Below are 18,147 nucleotides of genomic sequence, written 5' to 3'. Positions count from 1 at the left end.
ACTTTGGAAAATTCAAATTTATCACTTTGACGACCAATGCAATCGATTTCCCAAAAAACTCAAGAACCCAAAAAATTCGTTAACAACCAATGCAATCGATTATAAAGCAACCTAAAAATATCTATATAAACATTTTCACAGCAATGTTAGTAAACTAGGTTTGAAGTTGAAAACTATTTACATTTCATGCCATTGTAATTAATATATTTTTAAAAAATTAAAGCACAAAATCGAAAAAGTAATTACAAAATCAATATTAACATTTCCATATACTGTAACCCAACAAAACAAATTAAGATTCTTCAATAATTAATTCCCATAATTTTAGCATATTAACATTAGTCTATCATTAATCAACCAAAATCTCCTCCAAATAATTTTCTCAAACCTATCAACATATTCTAGACCTCTCCTCCCATATATATACAGATCAAGTCTGAACAAACTCTAACCTTCATCATCATAAACCAATCTATTGATTTTTCTTTCATTCCATAACAAAATAAAAATGATTATGCAAAAACATAATTGTTTTGGCAGTGTGGAGTATTTCAGTGTTCATCTTTTTCTTGCCTCTTAAACTCATTGCGAATACATGTTCTTTTACATATCTTGGACGTTTGTTAACTTTTCTTATTCTGTTTGATTATTTTTTTTTGTTTAAATGATACAGAGATGATACATCGGTTTCATTAAGTTTTATATTCTATGGAAATATTCAGGCTCATTAGGCTGATATAGATTTAACGTTGTGATCAAAACTATTTTGAGAGGTCGTGTTCTCATTAGGTTTTGTTTCTTTTGGTTTAGTTTATTCTATACATTTTAAATTTGTGTTATGATTTTGTGGAAATCATAATAATTTCTTTTATTATAATTTTTTATTTTTGATTGCCTAAAATTCTAAATAACCAAAATTCCAAAAACAAATTTTAATTCAGTTAATCCTATGATATTGAATGAAATAAATGGAAGTCAAAAGATGAGAAGATTATTCTTTTGTGTATATTAATCAAAAAATAAAAAATAAAATAAAAAATTAGGTTATCAAATTGTTGTAGCCATTTTTTATTTAGTTTATTTGATTTTTCTATGTTATCTTTAATTTAATATTTTTGATGAAACTAATATAGTTAGTAGCTACGAAAATGACTATTTTTAATAATCTTTTTTTATTCAAAGAGCGTAGGTTCAACAAAATCGTTTTAACATTTCTAATCAAATATGGAAAATTATCTAATTTTATTTTAACTAATAACAATAATAGATGTGCATATGTGCATATGTTTAAAAGTGTATATACTTCAATATTACTGAACAATCTTTCTAATAAAAACTTTACACAACTATCTGACAAAAATAATTCATTTTTGATTATTGATGATGACAAAAAACTATCTAACATGTAACGGCAATAATCTTTAAATTAATGATACTGTTATGTTTCATTTTTGATTTTTTGTTTTTTCTAAATATTATTATTGCATTTTAAAATAGTACATGTAATATCATTCCACATATATAAGAAAATTGGTGATCACCGGTTATAACCAATGATAAAACTGAATATATATATATATATATATATATAAACAAATAAATACAACTTAATTTTAAAAATAGGCCCGCGGTGTATTGCGGGTTAAAGTCTAGTTAGAAATGATAACATAAGAAAAGAGAATTGGCATGATTTTATGACTAGTTGAATTGGCATGATTTTATGACTAAAATTCTTGTATTAGAAAATTATTTCCATTTTCTTTATTTTAGTCGAATTTGGTTTTAATTAACTAATTAAATTAGAAGAAAACAAATTGGTTTTCTCTTGGTATTGATTTTAAACCTTACAACCGAACCAAATCAAAAAAATTCTGTTTAATACGGTAGAACAGAACTATAGAAAATCGGAAAATGGAAACAAAAGAGAGAAAAAAAGGAACAGGAAAAAACAAAAGGAAATTTGTAACTTTTAATCCTGACCGCTGAAAGTTAGATGCTGATCATATCTTAAACCATTATTCATAGGTCCATCCATAAATAAAAAAAATAATGCTTCCCATCTTGTTAATAATTCTCGAACCCTAAAAAATCTTTCACAATTCCCATCCCGACTTGAAGGATGATGGTTCACAATTATTTCCCAAGGGGATTGTCTTCGTTCTACGTTGTTGATGTCCAGATCGGTTACAATTAGTATGTTTAGTTCGGTCAAAGAAAGGTCGAAGTTCTCTTATATTTTATTGGTACCGAGACACAAAAGACGGGTTACAACACGACTTAAACGAGTTACAAAAGTGGACGAGGATAATGGACGAGCTGTTATCTCGTCGATTCTTCAAGCCGTTGACTCTAAATCGTTGACTTCTGCTTTGACGAGCTGGAGGCTCTTGTACTTGCTGTACGAATTCTTTTGCCTTTTTCCCGATCCCTTTTTCAGGGGCCGTACGCCTGTATTTATAGGGAGTCGTGTCGGTTCGTCCAGGAAAAAGACCATAATACTCTTCTTTCTTTAAAGGGTTTATTTTGGGCTTTTTCCTGGGCCAGGCCTCTTTGTTGGGGTGGGATCTACCCCTAACATACGTCAGAGTCTATCAGGTTGTTGATGATCCTTCAACGGATTCAATAATCTCGTGGGGCAGCAACAACAGTTTCATTATCTGGAACGTGGAAGGGTTTCGTAGAAAGATTATGCCGACATGTGTTGAATTTGGCATTACCTTCTCAAGTTTTGTCTCCAGGCTTCGTTCTCATGGCTTTAAACGAGTTAAAGGGCCTGGACAGTTGGAATTTGGAAACGAGTATTTTGTCGTAGATCAACCGGAGCTTTTGAAGTTGATTATGGTCGAAGCTTTGAGGACTAAACGTAATGCAAAGAAAGCTAAAGCCAAAGCCAAGAAAGATCGAGTGCGAGTAGAGGGTCTCTTGAAACACTTGCAAATTTGATCATAGTATAATAATAACTTCTTGTATAAGTGACTTTAGTAGTAATGAATAAATGTATGTTTTGTATAAACCGCTTTTTGTGTCTCATATCGAGAGTGTTTAATCAGATAGGCCAATTTGTATCTTTTAAGCTTGCTACTTTTATCTACTGTATGTATCTTGGATAATTGAAATCAATTGCTTTAGTTATTAGAAAATAAAGACAAGAAGATGAACCAAGCCGTGGTATACATCATCGTGCTACATTAGTTGAACTAACTGACGATGAATGCACAAACAATAATGGAGATGAGAGACCATATCTGATGCTAAATCATGAACGTGATCCTATGCAAACACAAGATCCAGATAGGATGTCTATTGTTTTAAAGCTGATTTAAGAACTCAAGATTGACTCAAAGAAACACCTTTTCTTTATTGCTTAAGAAAATTATCTTAAAACTTAAGCTCTCTCAATCTCTCTCTCTCAAATCATAAGTTATGTCACAACTAGACATCTCCTTATATAGAAAAACCTTTGTCCTAATCCTAATAGGAAAACCTTATGTTAGATAGCTCCTAACATACTTAGTCCTTAACTCTTAACCATAACTCGGTTTAGATAAGGCTTATCTTACTTCTCAAGTTGACTTCATGCTTAAGCCAACATTCTCCCTTCTAAGCTTGAAGTCCTTCTTGCTCATATCTTCCACACCGATGAAATTACTCATCTCCTTGTACTTGACTCTTCCCAAAGCTTTTGTCAAGATGTCAGCTCTCTGTTCTTCCCCAGGAACATGTTCAACTTTGACTTGTCCGTTCTCGACACATTCACGAATAAAACGGTACCTTGTGTGAATATGCTTGGTCCGGCCATGAAAAACGGGATTCTTTGTAAGGGCAATCGCAGACTGGTTGTCTATACGAATGACAACCCGTTCGCACGGTAACTCGTTGATTTCACTAAGGAGTTCTTGGAGCCAAATCGCCTGTCTTGCTGCCTCGGTCGCGGCCATGAACTCTGCTTCACAGGATGACAGAGCCACTGTATCTTGTTTTTGTGAGCACCACTTGATCAAGCTACCACCGAGATAAAAGACATGTCCTATTGTGCTTCTACTGTCATCCGGGTCTACATTGTGACTACTGTCACTATATCTTACAAGCTTCGTACCAGATGATAATGATCTCCTGAAAACCAAACTGAGATTGGTAGTACCTTTCACATATCTCAGACAATGTTTTATGGCTGCTCCGTGTGACTCCTTTGGATGTTGCATATAACGGCTCAGTACACCTACACAATATGACAAATCAGGTCATGTGTGTAACAGGTATCACAGAGACCCTATGATTCTTCTGTAACTTGTTCCATCAATGTCCCTTTCTTTTAACGCTTTTGATAGCTAAACCTTCCTCCATTGGTGTTTGCATCAGATTACAGTCTATCATCCCAGCTTCTTGTAGAATTTAAAACGCATAACGTTCTTGATTCAAAGTTATCCCTTCTTGTGTTTGGGATACTTCTATCCCAAGATAGTAAGTCAATTTTCCCAAATCACTCATCTCGAACTTTGACGCCATCTCCCCTTTGAAGCTTTCTATGATCCTAAGACTCGTTCCAGAAACAAATATGTCATCAACATATACTACAACAAGAAGAACCTCATTACTCACCTTCTTTCGGTACACTGATGGCTCTTTTGAACATTTTCTAAACTGCAATTGTTTGAGGACTTGGTTAAGCTTTTCATTCCATGCTCTCGGAGCCTGTCTCAGACCGTACAGTGCCTTATGGAGCTTGTAGACTTTGTTCTCATTCCTTTCTATCACGAAACCCTCTGGTTGTGAAACGTATACTGTTTCCTTCAATACACCATTGAGAAATGCCGTCTTAACGTCGAGGTGGTGTATTTCCCAACCCCTAGACGCAGCAAGACTAATAAGAAGACGGATAGTTTTGATTCTTGCAACTGGAGCAAACACATCCTCAAAGTCTATCCCATACCTCTGCACATATCCTTTGGCCACAAGCCTAGCTTTGTATTTGTTTATAGTTCCATCAGAATTTCTCTTGAGTTTAAAAACCCACTTTAGGCCTATAGACTTTGCTCCATGATCCCAAGACCGATTCTTGGTAATAGAGTACATTTCGTCTTTGCAAGCCTGCAACCAGTCCTTAGAGTCTTTTGCCTCATTAAAATCCCTCGGCTCATTGTCTAGATACATCAGCAACCTCTCTGCTTCCACTTCAGCAAGTAACACGTAATCATTCAGGTATTTTGGTTTTGACACCACTCTCCCTGATCTTCGTAAGACAAGCTGTCCTTGATCAACACTGGAGTCTTCTTCCTCATTCTCAATTTCACCTCCGTTGTCACCGGTATCTGATTCTGCAACCCCCTGGTTTTCCACAACATCATCCTCTGTTTTGACCTCTGTTTCAGAATTTCTTGTTGCATATCCTCCAGTATTACTCTCCTGGGCATTAACCGGATCAATCCCTCTGTTTCCAAACTCTCCAAATTGGATTGTAAAGCCTACTGCTCCGCTTTGTTCAGAACTGTCATGGTTCTAATTCCACCCTCTAGTCTCATCGAACACAACATCACGACTTACCACTATCTTGCGAGTTAGAGGATCCAGCAACCTATACGCCTTTGTCCATGGTTCTGTCCCTAGATGTACCAGCCTGCGTGATCTATCATCTAACTTCCTTAGGTGTGGCGTGTCTACTCTCGCGTATCCAATACAGCTGAAGATACGAAGATGACTGACATTAGGCTTCTTAGAACGCAAAACTTCATAAGGAGTTCTATCCTTGATTGCTCTAGTGGCTACTCTGTTTAGCAAATATGTTGAATGTCTAATTGCTTCTCCCCACAAGTAGCTTGGAACATTCATGTGCTTCATGATGCTTCTGGTCATTTCTAATAAAGTCCTATTTCTTCTCTCAACGACGCCATTCTGTTGGGGTGTGTATGGAGCTGTAAGATGTCGTCTTATCCCTGAAGTAGCGCAAAAAGAATCGAATTCATGCGAGACGAACTCTCCTCCCCTGTCCGTCCTGAAAGTTGTGATCTTCTCTCCCGACTCTTGTTCGACCGCAGCCTTAAATGTCTTAAATTTGTTGAAAGCATCACTCTTTTCCTTCAGCAATATTGTCCACATATATCTTGAATAGTCGTCTATAAGCACAAAAATGTATCTATTCCCAGCAGTTGTGCTTGGTGTGATAGGACCACATAAGTCACCCTGAACAAGTTCTAAAGCTCTTGTAGCTCGGTATGAAGATGCTTTTGGGAACACCTGTCTAGTCTGTTTGCCTAAAAGACAAGAGTCACAGATTTCCTTTTCAAACTTTAAGTGAGGTGTTCCGACAACAAGCTCTCTTTGCATCATCGCTTTCATGGTTTCGTGATTGATGTGTCCTAGGCGTGCATGCCACTTACTAGAATCACTCATTGTTGTTAGGCTCAAGCAGACAGAATCCTCTATCCTCATACAAACCTTATATAATAGATTCCTTGATCTTGATGCTTTGACAAGCAGTTTCCCATTACGATCATACATGATTAGAATTTCTCCTCTCATCCTTACATCACAGCCAGCTTCTGTAGCCTGTCCAAGGCTAGTTATGTTGCTCTTCAGACCCGGGATATAGTAGACATTGCTTATTGTTCTTGCCTCACCATTAATGTCAATGAGTTCGATAGACCCTTTCCCTTTTATGTCTATGCGTGAGTCATCACCAAACTTTACTTTTCCAGTGATGGTGTTGTCCAAAACAGAGAAGTATCTTCGATTCCCAGTCATGTGGTTGCTAGCCCCATTATCTAGATACCAAGTGTTATCTTCTTCACTGCTGGCTTCATACTTACTTGGTACCACTTTCTGTTCGTTTAAGTAAACTACCTCATGTAACATAAGTTCATCCGCATCCTCAGTGTCTTTTGTGTCATTCTCCTGTGTTTCCTGCAGTTTGAGCAAGCGATCTGGACACTTGGAAGCATAGTGTCCAAATTTATCACACCGAAAACATTCAATCTCAGATAGATCCCTTGTTCCATTAAATCTTCCACGGCCTCTTCCCCTGAACCGACCTCCGCGACCTCTACCTCGATATCCTCCATAGTATCCTCCATTGGAGTCACGGTTTGCAGGTGGCGCTTGAGACTCCGAGTTGGCATACATCAACTTGCTTTGATCTTCTTGTGCCTCCTCTTCCTCGGTGATACGTTCCTCATACGTTTTTAAACGACCCACAATGTCCTCAAAGCTTGTTTTGTAAAGATCCAATATCTGCTCAAGCGATGCAATAATGTGGATATATTTCTTACGAGGAAGACTCTTAAGAAATTTCATAACAGTTTTGGGTTCCTCAATGTCTTCTCCTAGAGCAGCTGACTTCGAAGAAATCTCAGATAGCTTGCCAACAAAATCATCAATAGACTCTGCATCCTTCATCTTAAGTCGATCGAATTCTGCCATCAAGGTTTGTAGTCTAGCCTCTTTGACTCGTTCTGCTCCGACATGCCTTGTTTTGATGGCTTCCCAAACCTTCTTTGCGCTATCAAGTTCGCCGACTTGAAGAATAAGAGATTCAGAAATAGACTGGAACAATAGAGCCATCGCCATATCGTTTAAGTCAGCATCATCGTCCTCTGTCTCTATGACATCCCAAACTTTGTTCACTTTTAGAAGGATCTTCATCCGCATAGCCCAAACGGTGTAGTTGCTTGCAGTCAACATCGGACACTTGATTGAGGATGGACCTCCTCCATCCTTTTGTTTGCTCGAAGTAGCCTCAACTTCTTCATTCTTCGTCATTGTTTTTATCCTCGCTCTGATACCAAATATTGTTTTAAAGCTGATTTAAGAACTCAAGATTGACTCAAAGAACACCTTTTCTTTATTGCTTAAGAAAATTATCTCAAAACTTAAGCTCTCTCAATCTCTCTCTCTCAAATCATAAGTTATGTCACAACTAGACATCTCCTTATATAGAAAAATCCTTGTCCTAATCCTAATAGGAAAACCTTATGTTAGATAGCTCCTAACATACTTAGTCCTTATCTCTTAACCATAACTCGGTTTAGATAAGGCTTATCCTACTTCTCAAGTTGACTTCATGCTTAAGCCAACAATGTCACAAGTTCCGATGGAAAACTCTCCAAATGCAAAGGCTAAAGATCAGTCAACTGAAGAACGGATGGCTCTTGTTGTCAAATATGTGAGGGAAGTGTAACATCCCAATTTTATAATTGGGAGTTGGGCCAATTTTTGCTAATAAGTTGCAGCCCATTAAAGTCCAATGTTCTTTAAAGAAGAAAACAAAAAGGTAGGCCTGGGCATTTGGGTGTTCGGGTTGGGTTCAGGTTCGGGTAATTCAGGTTCAGGTTTTACGGATTTACTAATATAGGATCCGAACAGGTGTTTATAAAATTTCGGGTAGGGTTCAGGTTCGGCTCCTATCGGGTTTGGGTTATTTGGGTAGTGACTTTAAGAAACCTGTAATGTATCCAAATTATATTCGGTTATGGATAGTACCTACTCGAACATATCCAAAGTACCCACAAAAACCTGAAATGTACCCACAAAACCCAAAAAACCTGAAATATAATTGTACAAACAGTTGTATAATCTAACAAATTCAACAAGAAACAATGAACTAAACCTTAAACAACTGAAACTGAGCATACCATGAAATCTTAAACAAATAAAACTGAGCATACTATGTCTCGCAAAACAATTCACAAGGATTCGAAGAGGGAGATTAAGGCAAACGGTTTTATGAAATCAAATCATATGTGATAGTATGATATCATGTATAATTGTTCTCGGGTATAAACAGGTATCTTCGGTTCCTCGGGTTTGGTTCGGATAATACCCGATACCCGTGGTTATTTGAAAACGAAAACCTATTGGTTATTTAGACATAAATGGTTCAGGTCAGGTTCAAGTATTTTCAGGTTGGGTTCAGGTCGGTTCCTTGGGCTCGATTTATTTGCCCAGCCCTACAAAAAGGGTTTGTGTGCTCGTGTTATAAACACTCGCCGTCTTCGTTCAACATGGAGGGAGAGAGAGATGTTGTGCTGAACCGTAACATGGCCGCAAGAAGGAGAGAGGGGAAGAGAGGTAGCCGTGAGGAGAGAGAGAGAGAAGAAGACGGTAGACCTGGTAGTCTTTACTGTGACTTTGAATGTGACAAGACACGGTGGTGGTGGTGGTCTGGTGGAAGAGAGAAGTCGGAGTAGATCAAAGAAAAAGAAAGAAATAAGGAAGAGGAAGAAGGGAGGAAAAACAGTTTGGAGGAGGCATCTTTGGAGTTTCGTCGGCGCTGGAGGTGACATCGGTTTGGGAATCTAAAAACACCGGCGTGATCACCATCAAGCCATGAGCTCGTAGCAACTGACGGAAGTCCGATCGGAGTTATATTTAAGAAGTTATGTGGGTTGCTTCCTGCACAAGAAATATCTGAAACAGTCCGAACCTGCAGCCCTAGAAATCAGAGGTTGTCTCCTTGGAACAGCGTTGGGTACTCCAAAACTTACCTGATCGAGCTGAGATTTGGTGGGGAGCGTCACGGTACTATAACCTAAATATTCAACGGTGGGATCGGGATTTTAACGGTTAGTTATGGTTTTACGTGTGAGTTTATGAGGCTCATTTGTATAGAATAAATAGTGACATTGTAATGTTTGGTTGGCAAACTGAGGTGTGATGGAGCTGCAGCTTGTATGAGCGTTCTTTAATATTGGGTCTGAAATGGTGAGGGAGAAATGAGTTTCAACATTTAAGTGGCAAGGGTGAGGGTGGTAATCGCGGAAACACAATGATTATTTTCTAAGCATGTTTTTCATGAATTGCTTGTATAGACTTGGAAACTATGTGATTGGATATGTCTATTGTTTGATATTGTATGCTTTGATATGATGATTAGATGTATGATTATAATGAATGATGACATGATATGATAAGTTGATGTGTAACATGATGATCGTTGTGTAGTGATATGAAATGAGATTGTGTGTTGGGGACACAAACATGGGATTTGTTTTGTGTCACGTGATGAGCGGAACGTGGGATTTGTTTCGTGCCTGGTAATTGTACGAACCTGGGATTGGTTTTGTACATGGTGATTGGACGAACATGGGATTTGTTTCGTGCCATGCTAAGCTGATGGGATTTCGGTTTAGAGATATTGATGAACGTGGATATGATTGACTATGATGATTTGAGAAATGTGGTTTAAATAATATTTTGATTATATGCTAGGTTGAATATTATGTGAAACCATTATGCTTGTTGGATGTATGTCAAGAATGTGGAGTCTGATTCTATGCTATGCACTAATTGTTGAATGTGATTAGAATGTCGTCATTGTGTTCACCCTTTTATCTTTTTCCTCAGGTTAAAAAAACAAGATTAAAGAGTTTTATTTTTAAGAAAGAAGGATTTTGGCGGGACCATTTGAATAACACCTTGTCTTGGCCGATAAGGCGGGATGGGTGTTACCTAGTCTAGTTCCAATGACAGAGCTTTACTGGACATTTCTTGACCTAATTGCAACAAATGATGTTGTGCGTGGTTTATTTCTTGCTCTCCCAGATGATGAGAAGCTACCTTTTCTGAAGCGACAAATCTACAAAGTCTCGTATTGATCTTTTTGTTGATTAGCTTTGGTTTTGTTGACTTGATATTTTTTTGTAACGTTGATTACTGCAGAAGCAACAGCTTTCAGCTCACAGTTAATCATCGTCAGTTTACATTATCCATATCTACCAATGAACCTTTTGTTTATGTTGAGTGTATCTCTACTTTTTAATCTCTGAGAGCCTACCGTCGCTATGTAATTGTAGACTAACTTCTTCAACAAGACAGCAATTTGTTACTCGCTATGCGATTCTTGTGTAACTTGTAGATATAATCACTAAGTAAATAAGCTTAAGCCTCTGCTGTATGCATGGAAGAGAAAACTCTGCATTAGAGTTTTTTTTTGGGTAAGGAACTCTGCATTAGAGCTACAACACAACATTTTGTTCTTAACTATTAAATTATAACTCAAAATTAAATTTCACTTTACTACTTAAACACTGTCTTTTTGTAAAGATACTTAAATCTCGGCTGAATTAACATATCAAATCAGAGTCTAATATTGAATTCAAGCCCATGTAAACTCTGATGTTTAGTTATCACTTATCATACTTCTATCAAGTATCAACTATTACTTCAAACTAAAAGCAGTCTTAAACTTGCAGTTGCACTAAACTTGGAACATAAGAAGAGCACACAAGTTTGCCTCGGTTCCATTGGGAATTTGAAATTTCTCCGATGTTGACAGATTTGAAGTATCCATCATCTCCAACGATGTAAGCCATTTGGTAGCGACAGGTCTTGGTCTCACTGTTATTAAAAAACACTGCTACTTTCTTCTCCTCGTCAATGAAGAAGCTCCAAGGGGGAAAGTAAGTCGAAAGCCCAGATTGAAAACCATTGACTGGTGACATATCCACTGTAAAAAAAGTGCTCCAAGATACCGCATTGGGCTCAATCTTAGTCGAAACCCAAATATTGCATATCTGAAATGTGTCGGAGTGGCTATTTAATACAGCGAGCTTCTCATCTCTAACCCAAGATAGAGTCGTATATTTAAGATCAGGAGAGGGATCAAACGGCAGAGGCAAACGCGGTCCAAATATCTCAGTTGTGAAATCAAAACAGACTAGAAAATGTTCAATGTCTTTTACCAACAGTTCACCTGCCACTTCTCGACCCAAGAAGTAAGAATTTCCCTTCGAGGACACACCACTGAAATAAAACGGTGCATCCCCGTCCGGATTGACATCAAGAACCCTCCATGAATCAGAGCTAAAATCGTAGACATGAGTGTCGCTTCTTTGACTGCGTCTGCTTCTCACGTCATCATCATCAAGAAACCTCAAGATTTTGTGGTTATGATTGTTGTCGTATCCGAGAGCAAACTTGTCAAATATGTCGAATTTGTTTCCGGGTCGAATCCATTTGGTTTGCCCCAAATACGGATTCCATACAACAAGGCTCGATTTGTCTTTGGTGATGCTGATGCATAACAATAAGCCATCGCAGTAATAGACTTGAGATATCTCGAGTTGATCAGTATTAGGTATATTTATTTGCTTCATAGATGGATCACTCAAGTCGTCTTCTTCATTGCGGATTCCTTGGAGATCGAATCTCAAAGACCAAACATCAGAACCTGAAACCATGAACTCCAGAAACTGACGACTCCTTGATGCTGCTTTTTTACCAACGATGTGATTTTTTGATAAAGCTTCCCACTTCTTACAAGTAGATCGCACTGCGCTTAGAGATGTCAATGGAACCTTAGAAAAGATCTCTCCTACCAAATCATCTGGCAGGTCGGATATGGTCGTCATTCTTCTTACAAGTGTTTTAACTTTCTCAAGAAATTTGTATTGTTCTTCTTCAATCTGTTGTGTTCAATGATAACCTTTTGCTTTGGCTAAGGTTGTTTAAATAGGTCTATTGCATTTGAAAAATCCCATTAAAGAGAAATATAAATTAATATACATTTCACTCACTAACTTATTATTATCTCATTAGAATGTAGAGATTTCTTACACTCAAATTCACCTTTTTAAAAATATTTATCCAAAAATATAGAGAGTTTACTTCTTATCCAATACATTTTTAGTATCCCATTAAAGTGTAGAGATTTCTTTAATTAAAATTAAAGTTTTTAATGTTTATTACTTCTTATCCAATATTTTTTTTAGTATCTCATTAAACTGGAAATTTTTATTTAATTAAAATTACTTTTAATTTTATCCAATAAGTTAGAAAACTTACTTCTTTCCAGTAAATTATTAGCATCTCATTAAAATGTAGTGATTTGTTAAATTTAAATTTAATTTAGAAACATTTTCTACCTCTCATGAAAAACTTTGTTATAATAATTTACTATTTTCACTTCATGGAAAAACATATAGTTAACATTGAGAAAATGAAAATTACGTTTGGTATGCAAATAAAGAAATGTAATAAACATGTTTCAAATAAATCTATATAATAATAACAATCTAAATAAATACCAACAACAATTGCGACATTCTTCTTATACTATCGTAAAATATACATATATTTAAGTTAATTATATGGTACGTCTTTATACAAAGTTGCGTCTGTTTATTATAGAGTTTTGTTTTTTTACTATATGTTATTCATATTTCTTTATCACAACTTTTTGTTCAAGTAGTTGTGTCCTTTACAAAATGTTATTTAATACTAAAGACTTTTTGAAATAATTATATTAATCTATAAATATTAATTAAGTTTTTTTGTCAACAATATTAATTAATTTAAATATGTAATTTAAGGTTGCGCCTATATATCGTAGCTCTTCGTAAAAATATATATATATATATATAAATATATATATGTATTTTAATATTTAACTATTTAGTACTTTATTTTTAAAAGTTGTGTCTTTTTATTATAATTTTCAGTTAATACATTTTATCTATATTATTTTATAATTTTTATGAGAATTTTTTCTAATTCAATCACCCAATCAGATTAAGTTAGCGCTACAACAAATAACTAAATTGTAGAACCTGACGTACGACAAGCTTTGATGGTTTAAGAAACAATTGGAAAAATATGTCATAATTCACAACAAGAAAACATGATATATGATATACACTGTATAGTGGTTTTATCATTACATAAAACATGTGTATAAGGATATAAACGTATAAGCAAATACTTTGTTGTTTAATTTCTTGAAGCTTTGGGGTATTTGTTGTTCTAAGCGTCGATCATGAAGTCTTTATTGGCTGTGTGCAAAATACTCTGTTTCTTGAAGCTTTGGGGTATGCGATAATCTACGCTTAAAAATATATCAGATACCCCAAATCAAAAAGAAATAAACGATTCTAGCAATAAGAGGACTAAAGGCTGCAGGAAGCAAAGGAATACAAAGCCATGTGTAAACTATAGGTAACTAGAGTTTAGAGCTAGTAAAGACGGATTAGTCGAATTACTCCACCTACTTCATTAAACACTAAACAGTATGGTCTATGTTTGAGGAAAATGTTATAGATTGATGAGAGATGAACACATTAGTGTTTAGGAAATATTATATTGACTCTCATGATTATAATCTTTAGGTTACATAGAATTATATAGTACAAGAGTTTCCTAAACTATAATGATTGCAATATCTAGAATAATAAAGATAGAATATATTGTTATTAATCTTGTGATCTTCTAGATCTCTCTATACACCCCCTCAAGCTCAAGGTGTCATGGAGTGAAGGCTTGAGATTGATACGACTGAAGAAGCATTACGCTTGAACCATGTTATTAGACGGATATACCGTAAAAGGCCTTGGAGAAGGCACGAGGAAGCAAATAGCTTAGAGAAGTCGTGAACGACTTAAAAACTTATGATCAACTTTGGATCAGGAACGACATAAGTCCTTGAGAAGCATATAGCTTAAAGAAGTAATGGTGACTTGACCAGATCGACAAAGATGGCATGCAGAAATATGCAAAAAGGCACACATATGGAGGAGTCTCGAGTCGAGAGGCGGCGGAGCTGGTTCGTGTTGGAGCAGCGGCAACAGAGCTTTTCTTCGTTGGAAGGCAGCTTGGCTATGACTTGGTCGAATCTCGGAGAGATCATGTCACCATCAGCGTCTCCAGTGATGAAGATGGAAGATCTCATGTTGGTGATATTATGAGGTGAGATAAGCTTGTCCAGTAGAAAACTAAGTCGAATTTTTTTTTTTTTGTTGAGAAAGTAGTGATAGAAAAAAAATAAAAAGAAAGATAAACAGATGGAGAAGCTCAATAGCTTAGGGAAGGTATGGGTTAAAGAGTTTGATTGTTAGATCTAAACTCAAGTATAACCTGCTCTGATACCATGTTATAGATTGATGAGAGATGAACACATTAGTGTTTAGGAAATATTATATTGACTCTCATGATTATAATCTTTAGGTTACATAGAATTATATAGTACAAGAGTTTCCTAAACTATAATGATTGCAATATCTAGAATAATAAAGATAGAATATATTGTTATTAATCTTGTGATCTTCTAGATCTCTCTATACACCCCCTCAAGCTCAAGGTGTCATGGAGTGAAGGCTTGAGATTGATACGACTGAAGAAGCATTACGCTTGAACCATGTTATTAGACGGATATACCGTAAAAGGCCTTGGAGAAGGCACGAGGAAGCAAATAGCTTAGAGAAGTCGTGAACGACTTAAAAACTTATGATCAACTTTGGATCAGGAACGACATAAGTCCTTGAGAAGCATATAGCTTAAAGAAGTAATGGTGACTTGACCAGATCGACAAAGATGGCATGCAGAAATATGCAAAAAGGCACACATATGGAGGAGTCTCGAGTCGAGAGGCGGCGGAGCTGGTTCGTGTTGGAGCAGCGGCAACAGAGCTTTTCTTCGTTGGAAGGCAGCTTGGCTATGACTTGGTCGAATCTCGGAGAGATCATGTCACCATCAGCGTCTCCAGTGATGAAGATGGAAGATCTCATGTTGGTGATATTATGAGGTGAGATAAGCTTGTCCAGTAGAAAACTAAGTCGAATTTTTTTTTTTTTGTTGAGAAAGTAGTGATAGAAAAAAAATAAAAAGAAAGATAAACAGATGGAGAAGCTCAATAGCTTAGGGAAGGTATGGGTTAAAGAGTTTGATTGTTAGATCTAAACTCAAGTATAACCTGCTCTGATACCATGTTATAGATTGATGAGAGATGAACACATTAGTGTTTAGGAAATATTATATTGACTCTCATGATTATAATCTTTAGGTTACATAGAATTATATAGTACAAGAGTTTCCTAAACTATAATGATTGCAATATCTAGAATAATAAAGATAGAATATATTGTTATTAATCTTGTGATCTTCTAGATCTCTCTATACACCCCCTCAAGCTCAAGGTGTCATGGAGTGAAGGCTTGAGATTGATACGACTGAAGAAGCATTACGCTTGAACCATGTTATTAGACGGATATACCGTAAAAGGCCTTGGAGAAGGCACGAGGAAGCAAATAGCTTAGAGAAGTCGTGAACGACTTAAAAACTTATGATCAACTTTGGATCAGGAACGACATAAGTCCTTGAGAAGCATATAGCTTAAAGAAGTAATGGTGACTTGACCAGATCGACAAAGATGGCATGCAGAAATATGCAAAAAGGCACACATATGGAGGAGTCTCGAGTCGAGAGGCGGCGGAGCTGGTTCGTGTTGGAGCAGCGGCAACAGAGCTTTTCTTCGTTGGAAGGCAGCTTGGCTATGACTTGGTCGAATCTCGGAGAGATCATGTCACCATCAGCGTCTCCAGTGATGAAGATGGAAGATCTCATGTTGGTGATATTATGAGGTGAGATAAGCTTGTCCAGTAGAAAACTAAGTCGAATTTTTTTTTTTTTGTTGAGAAAGTAGTGATAGAAAAAAAATAAAAAGAAAGATAAACAGATGGAGAAGCTCAATAGCTTAGGGAAGGTATGGGTTAAAGAGTTTGATTGTTAGATCTAAACTCAAGTATAACCTGCTCTGATACCATGTTATAGATTGATGAGAGATGAACACATTAGTGTTTAGGAAATATTATATTGACTCTCATGATTATAATCTTTAGGTTACATAGAATTATATAGTACAAGAGTTTCCTAAACTATAATGATTGCAATATCTAGAATAATAAAGATAGAATATATTGTTATTAATCTTGTGATCTTCTAGATCTCTCTATACACCCCCTCAAGCTCAAGGTGTCATGGAGTGAAGGCTTGAGATTGATACGACTGAAGAAGCATTACGCTTGAACCATGTTATTAGACGGATATACCGTAAAAGGCCTTGGAGAAGGCACGAGGAAGCAAATAGCTTAGAGAAGTCGTGAACGACTTAAAAACTTATGATCAACTTTGGATCAGGAACGACATAAGTCCTTGAGAAGCATATAGCTTAAAGAAGTAATGGTGACTTGACCAGATCGACAAAGATGGCATGCAGAAATATGCAAAAAGGCACACATATGGAGGAGTCTCGAGTCGAGAGGCGGCGGAGCTGGTTCGTGTTGGAGCAGCGGCAACAGAGCTTTTCTTCGTTGGAAGGCAGCTTGGCTATGACTTGGTCGAATCTCGGAGAGATCATGTCACCATCAGCGTCTCCAGTGATGAAGATGGAAGATCTCATGTTGGTGATATTATGAGGTGAGATAAGCTTGTCCAGTAGAAAACTAAGTCGAATTTTTTTTTTTTTGTTGAGAAAGTAGTGATAGAAAAAAAATAAAAAGAAAGATAAACAGATGGAGAAGCTCAATAGCTTAGGGAAGGTATGGGTTAAAGAGTTTGATTGTTAGATCTAAACTCAAGTATAACCTGCTCTGATACCATGTTATAGATTGATGAGAGATGAACACATTAGTGTTTAGGAAATATTATATTGACTCTCATGATTATAATCTTTAGGTTACATAGAATTATATAGTACAAGAGTTTCCTAAACTATAATGATTGCAATATCTAGAATAATAAAGATAGAATATATTGTTATTAATCTTGTGATCTTCTAGATCTCTCTATAGAAAATAGTTACTACAATCATGTCAAAGTCAAACTAATTCAATGATACGATAAACTAAGATAGTTGCACTATAAACTTGATATATGTTTCCACAACTTTTTTATATACTACTAGTACTAGTACGCAAAAAATGTGGAGATCGATCGAGATCCATATTGTTAGAAAAAAATAGACTAAATAGTTATATAAACACTTAAACAATGGTGGGAAGTAAATAAAACCAAGGGGAAAAATATATTGACTTTGAACGATCAAAATAAAAGGATAGTAACGTAGAAGAGTTCATAATAGCAAGCAAAACCCAAAAAAATAATAATAATTAAGTTCGAAAAAGAGACATAATCACGAAATCAAGAAGAGCAATTCTAGATTGAGACACTGTTAGGGATCCCTTTCCCAGTAAGCCCACCTTCTCTTGTGTAATCCGTAGTATTCGGGTATAACAGAGTGTACGGTATGTTAACCGGTCCGGTCCTGTTCTTGAACCTCTTGTCATTGTTTCTCCTTATGATATTGTTCTCTATCAGCTCCAGTTCTTTCCCAAACCGTTTAAACGCCTCTAAAGCCTCATCATCAGCCGTCCAATTCGGTGATTCTCT

The 18,147-nt window shown here is 36.3% G+C and overlaps 2 protein-coding genes across 3 annotated transcripts in view; both read right to left on the bottom strand.

Moving 5' to 3' along the window:
* On the bottom strand, positions 11,108–12,341 carry LOC104715476 (F-box protein At3g49510-like). Of its 2 annotated transcripts, XM_019230302.1 has the most exons (2): positions 11,691–12,341; positions 11,108–11,624 (listed from the first exon to the last, which is right to left on the bottom strand). In XM_019230302.1, exons 1-2 carry the CDS (start codon positions 12,339–12,341, stop codon positions 11,172–11,174), a joined length of 1,104 nt encoding a protein of 367 aa, XP_019085847.1. In that variant the 3' UTR covers positions 11,108–11,171. The 2 variants fall into 2 exon arrangements, with proteins under 2 accessions (XP_019085847.1, XP_010431180.1); XM_010432878.1 differs by having other exon boundaries at positions 11,108–12,341.
* The window catches only part of LOC104715474 (linoleate 9S-lipoxygenase 5, chloroplastic-like), a 4,873-nt gene continuing 4,639 nt past the window's right edge, over positions 17,914–18,147 (bottom strand). Inside the window, exon 10 of the mRNA XM_010432877.2 lies at positions 17,914–18,145. Coding sequence (XP_010431179.1) covers positions 17,914–18,145 — 232 coding nt within the window. The remainder of the gene's footprint in view (positions 18,146–18,147) is intronic.

This window comes from Camelina sativa, chromosome 9, assembly GCF_000633955.1.
Source record: "Camelina sativa cultivar DH55 chromosome 9, Cs, whole genome shotgun sequence".
NCBI lineage: Eukaryota > Viridiplantae > Streptophyta > Magnoliopsida > Brassicales > Brassicaceae > Camelina > Camelina sativa.
Note: the sequence above shows the minus strand (reverse complement) of the source record. Positions and strands in the feature narration are given on the sequence as shown.